The following is a 6,019-nucleotide window of genomic DNA, read 5'->3' on the forward strand; positions in this document are numbered from 1 at the left end:
GGGGGGGCGGGGAGTGCCCGGGGCAGGGGCAGTCGGAGGGCTGCGTGGTAAGGCATCCCGCCCAGCGGTGGATCCCCCACCCCGGCAGGAACAAGGAGTGCCCGACGTGCCGAAAGAAGCTGGTGTCGAAGCGCTCGCTGCGGCCAGACCCCAACTTTGACGCCCTCATCTCCAAGATCTACCCAAGCCGGGACGAGTACGAGGCCCATCAGGACCGGGTGCTGGCCAAGCTCAGCCGCCTGCACAACCAGCAGGCTCTTAGCAGCAGCATCGAGGAGGGCCTCAAGATGCAAGCCATGCACAGGTGCAGGGGTGGGGGTGGTCCTGGCGCCACACTTCCCAGGCCTGGGATGGCCCAGCTTTCTCCTCTGCTGTTCTCTCCCCTCTGTCCTAAAAGGGCTGGAGTTTTCACCTGTCCCTGATGGAGCTGAAGCTCCCAGATGCCGACCCTGGGATCTAATGACCGCTCTGGAAGATAGGCTGATATGGGGGTGCCCATAGCATTACACCAGAGAGGGCTGTCTCCTGCAAGGGGACAAACCCTGCCTCAACTGGGGTCCCAGGGACAGGAGCAGCTGGTCCCTTGGGCAGAACAGCAATAGTGGAGTAGCTAATGAGGGACCCCTCTTGTCGTGAGACAGTAGGGATGGCCGTCTGTGCACCACTGGGGGTGCAGCTCACAGGGCTTCATACCTGGCTGTCCATGGGGTGCCCTGCCCTCCCCACCACCTGTTTCCCTCCTGGGGTCTTGCCCTAGACTTTCAGAGCTGCTGGTTTGGAGCCATGATGTTTCTACGTTGCCTTCACAGCAAAGGTTGGCATGAGGGATCCTCAAGGTTGGCTCCCCCTGGCCAGCGAGTCTCTCTGCACCCCCCATCAAGCTTGGCAGCTTCCCTGGGTACTGTCTCCACCCTGCCCTGGCCATGACCCCCTCCATTGCACCCCGCAGGGCCCAGCGGGTGCGGAAGCTACACCAGGAGTCAGACAACACCACGTTCAGCGGCGGGGAGGACAACTGCGACAGCCGCTCACACCTGAGCAACGCCTCGGCCCCCAGCCACCCGGAGGCAGGGCCCAGCCGCAAGCGCTCCCGCGCTTCTGACGACTCTGGGCCAGACCCCGACCCTGAGACGTCCCATGAGGGTGGGGGCCGCGGCAGCCCTGAGCCAGGTGCTGAACCAGGCAGCAGTGAGATTGAGCTGGTCTTCCGGCCCCACCCATTGCTGGTGGAGAAGGGTGAATACTCCCAGACCAGGTGAGGGGGGAGACACACCCCCAGCCCCCCAAATTGGGCCTTCAGTATGCCTTCCTCTTCCCCTAAAGCGTGCCCATCTCTGCTGGTGTGGGAAGGGGGACCCCAGGCGTCCTGGCTCCCAGCCCTGGTGAGCAGGGTGCAGCACCCCCTGAAATGGAGCCCTCACACTCTGCCCTCATCCCCCATGCTGGAGGCAAGGGGCTGTGACACTCGCCCACCAGCTCTACCCAATCCTCTGCCTGAAGCCCCTCCATAAGCTTTACCCCCATGAGAGCCCGTGGTTGACAGCCCACCCCTGTGCCTGGCAGGTACGTGAAGACAACAGCCAATGCCACGGTTGACCACCTCTCCAAGTACCTGGCCCTGCGCATTGCGCTGGAGGAGACACCGGCGCCGGGGCCTGAGGCCCCCGGCCTGGAGGACGTGAGCGAGAAGCAGTACACAATCTACATCACCACCCCAGGGGGGGCCTTCACGGTACGAAGCGGGGGCTGGGGGTGTCCAGGCTGCCTGTCGCACAACGGGGTGCTGAGCTGCGGGGCTGCCCCTACCCCTTCCCAGCCTGTGTCTCATTCCTTTCCTCACTTTCTCTCGTGCCCAGACCCTGAACGGCTCTCTCACCCTGGAGCTGGTGAACGAGAAGTACTGGAAGGTCAGCAAGCCCCTGGAGCTGTACTACGCCCCCACCAAGGAACAGAAGTAGGGGGTTTCCTTCAGTCTGGATGGCAAGGGGGTCCTGCTTCTGCCCCACTGCTGCATCTCCTTTTCTACAGATGCTGGAGCTGCTGGGGAGAGCAGAGGCAGGGTCCCCCATGAGATGGGGAGCCCTCCCCTCCTCCAACACCCACCCAGGGCAGGGGGTGCTGCCCCCTGGACACAGACTTCTGTCCCGCCCTCACTGGGGCCATGCAGGGGATGCCCCTCTTTGCCTTGGGCTCCCAGTGACTTGAGCACAGACCCCGCCCCCTCCCCCCCAAGCACATCCCAGACGGGTGCCACCCACTGCTTTATCCTCCCCATCTTAGCACTGGGAGAGGGTCCCTACTGCCAGGGACCAAGGGAGAGGGGTGGGCTTTTTCTAAGTGGTTTTGCTGTTCACAGTGTGGGATTCATTAAGGCATTTTGGTCTCTTTGAAGCAGCAGAGTTTGAGCTTCTTGCTTGGAGGAAGTGTGGAGCAGAGCCCCTAAGCAGAGGGGCGTTGGGGGATGGGGAGAGGGGGCATCTGGGGTAGAACCCCAGTGTCCTGACTGTCACCCCTGCCACCCTCAAAGGGGACGTCCTCACTCCCTTGCTCCCCAAAGCATTAATCCATTAAACACCCCTGCAGCTGTGCCCTCTCCTCGGTGCTAGAGGTGTAGCTTGCCCTCCGAGGAGAGCGAGGTGTCCAGCAGAACCTGCCACTTTTCCTGGCAAGCTGGCACGTACCACTCTGCCATCGGTCTGACCGCAAGCCTGGACCAGGCCTCAGGTGGATCCGGCCTGACCTGCCATGACCCTAGGAGGTCCCTCAGTCCCCGCTGCAGCTTCTACATCTCTGTTGGCATCACCAGCAGAGCCCCAGGCACGGAGAGAGAGAGCATCTGGGGTTGCCCAGCACAAGCACCAGGTTCTGTGGGTAGGCCCACGACTGCCTGTCCTGCTTCCCTGGCTGTTCTCACCAAGGGGGGTCTGACTGAGACCCTAGGGGTCCGTTTGTCAGGGGCATCAGGGGCAACCGCAGCACATGGGTGATGCGCTCCATGGGGATGGGCCCTGCCCTTGATGGGGAGATGCCCCCGGATGCACCAATTGCTACGGAGGGCTGTGACGTGACCGTGCGTGTGCGTGGGCATGAATGAGAGAGACAGGGAGGGGGATGGACACGAGGGGGTGAAAAGGCAACCAATCAACAGGGGCAGAGCAGGTGTGGCATCATGGGTCGGGGAGGGGCAGAGTCCTGGGAGTGGCTGCAAGGCAGGGATGGCAGTTGTGGGGAGGGGCTGGAAATGGCCACCTGAGTGGGTGGGACTAGATGCTAGGGTCAGAAGGGACGTGGATTATGGAGCTAAGCTAATTGGTCACCTGGGGTGGGGCTAACCTAATGGCTACCTGAGGTGGTGGGGTCCGAATGGTCACCTGGGGCTGGGGCTAACTCTAAGGGGGGCTCCCCTGGGCAGAGGGGCTGGGGGATCCTTGGTGACACCTGGGGGGGGCAGTTGAGGGGATACTGCAGAAGGAGCAAATGTTGAAGGGGTGGAGGGGTACCTCAGCCTGGCCCCCACCCCCCCATTGTGCCCCCAGGGCTTGGGGGGGATCACTCCCTAGGGGCTATGAGGTGGTGTTCCCCTGCCCCAACACACGGGCATCTCCCCATAGCCCTTCCCCATTATGACCCAGCAGAGCCCAAACTCCTTCCCCCCCATGCACTCACAACTCCTCACCCTAGTCCCGTTCCCGAGGCAGGACATGCATTGTGGGGGAGCTAGAACAGAGGTAGTGGGTTGCTTTGTGTCATGGAGGAGGCCCCCCAAGCACCTGGGTGCTGCTAGGAAGCCCTAGCAGGAACCCCGGACCCACCCCCGCCTCACCCAATGCTGCCCTTGGAGAAGGACCTCTGCCCTGACACATCAGGACACGGGAACAGATGCCCCAGGTCAGGGTTGAGGCTTCCCACCGCATCCCACAGGCATGATGGGTAGGGGCTGGTGCCATGGGGCTCATGGGACTGATGCTCGTCCCCCACCACACGAACACAGGCTTGTGCTTCAGCTTTTGGGTGCTGGAGTAGGGGCACCAGGGGCCTGCAAAAACGCCAGCTTACAGCAGGATTGTTGTCTGTGCCTGCAAGGTAAAGTCATAGAAAGTTAGGGTTGGAAGGAACCTCTGGAGGTCATCTAGTCCACTCCAACTAGATCATCCCAGCCAAAAAGTAGGTGCATACTGGTTTGTTGTGTGTCCCTGTGAGCCAAAGGGCCTATGCCATCATCGTACAGTCTCCCCATATTGCCCAGAGGTCTGTGGTCACCAGGGCTTGTTACAGCAGGGGTGCCATGAATACTGAGCTGGATTTTTAATACCATGTCACTGTGTTGGTCTGGGCAATGCATGGATTTTTAGTGCTCTCTCACTGGGCCAGCTGTGTACTTGGGGGAGCTGTTGACCGAGCCATCAGGTATCAAGTAGTCTGAGAAACACAGCTCAACCGACTGCCTCTCTGTATCGGCGGGCAGCTTCCCTGCAAATCCACATGCTCTGCTTGGAGGGAGAGATGGAGGAGGACTGGGAGCTAGGAGTTGGAGCAGTTATCAGGACAAAATAGGTGCAGTAGAACAGCTCATTGAATCAGCAAGCTTTTGTGAGTGTGGTCAGCATCTGATGAAGTGAACTTGAGCTAATGAAAGCTTGTGCTCCATATGTTTCTTACCTAGGGTGTCTATAAGGTACGTCTACCCTGCCACGGGCCATAAAACCATGTATTGAGTCCTGATTTTTTTTTTTTTTTTTTTTTTTTTTACAGCCCAGTAGGGTGATGAATTTCTGTTCCCAGGCCCATTTTCTGGGAGTGATCTGTAAATTCCCTTTGAGCATGAGAATTGTAAGGCTAGAGAGGGAATAGAAAATGAGCTCCTACTGCTGTTTGTGCATCTCTGTCCTTTCTATTTTTTGGTTTTTTTATGCATGGAGTTCATTCTGGTGCATCCTTCCCATTTATCTACACCCACATAGTTTCCGTGAGGGCAGCTGGTACACTGAATGAGAGACAGCGCGTTCTGGGATGCATAGGATCCCTGGATGCTGATAGCTTTGTTAGGAGAGGTGCTGAGTGTTGTGCTGGAGATGGACTGGCAGGGCCTTTGCATTTACTGTTGCATTTGGGGTCTGTTGAATGGAGGGGAGTTTGCTTCTGAGGATGAGTTGGGCGAGGGTTGGGGGTTTCTTGAAGGCAGGGTGTTGGGAATATTTCTCTCAGGGTCTGATCTTTTTTCCATTAAGGGTTTTAATTGTCTAATGATCCTTCTCACGGGTTCCAGTATGTAACAACCAAGGCAGTGCAATTTGGTGGGGTGGGGGTGGCTGTCTGTATTGCCAAAGGGGTATTTGTGCAGCTCACTCAAAGGTGCAATCTGCTTCTCTGCTGGAGTCTTTGTTGGGTAGAGACAAGCAAGGTTCTTTGGGGAAATGTGTTATCTTTTATTAGAACAACTAAAATCGTTGGACAAATTCTTTTTTTGCAAGCTTTTTGGATACAAACACCATTTGACAGGCCGGGGAAGCCTGCAGTTGGTCTGTGCTCTTCCTAGATGGGAGATCATAGAAACCAGCGAGAGAGAATGCCAGTCAGTGAAAATGCAAATTGAGGCAGTCAATGGGTGAGAAACAGGTGGGAAGAGGGAATGTAGACCTGGTGATAAGATAGCTGGTAAATAGAGAGGTGACAGGTCTTAGGCAGGTTATAATATGAAGGAGGCTTCAGGTTGGTGAGGTAGCATGCGCACACTCCTCAGCGCAGGTGCTGCGGTGGCATCTGAGGGCCTGATTAGAGATCACATCTGCTTGGGGGCTGGGTTTGTGGATGCAAGTGTGCTGGTCCAGGGGTTGCTGTAGGGGGCAGCTCGGGGGGGGCAGCATGGGTGTTGGTGAAGCACAGCATTTGACCGAGGGGTGGTCGTTGTTTCACCTGCGGTGTGCAGCCCAGCTGATACAAATCCCCTCTATACAGAGCAGGCTTGATGGCACCATTTTCTAAACTTTTTTTTGTTCTAGGTGGAGAGAGAGGGGGGGGG

General features: G+C 57.9%; 1 protein-coding gene across 1 annotated transcript; it reads left to right on the top strand.

The window, feature by feature from the left end:
• Nucleotides 1–5: 5 nt before the first annotated feature.
• RING1 (ring finger protein 1) lies at nucleotides 6–2,394 on the top strand (the record flags this gene model as incomplete). Its single annotated transcript, XM_014523998.2, has 4 exons — nucleotides 6–304; nucleotides 950–1,255; nucleotides 1,564–1,732; nucleotides 1,857–2,394. Coding segments are annotated over 4 exons (876 nt in total), but the record flags the coding sequence as incomplete, so codon positions are not given.
• Between the last annotated feature and the right edge of the window lie 3,625 nt (nucleotides 2,395–6,019).

The sequence above is a fragment of the Alligator sinensis genome, unplaced genomic scaffold (genome assembly GCF_000455745.1).
Source record: "Alligator sinensis unplaced genomic scaffold, ASM45574v1 scaffold634_1, whole genome shotgun sequence".
NCBI classification, from domain to species: domain Eukaryota; kingdom Metazoa; phylum Chordata; order Crocodylia; family Alligatoridae; genus Alligator; species Alligator sinensis.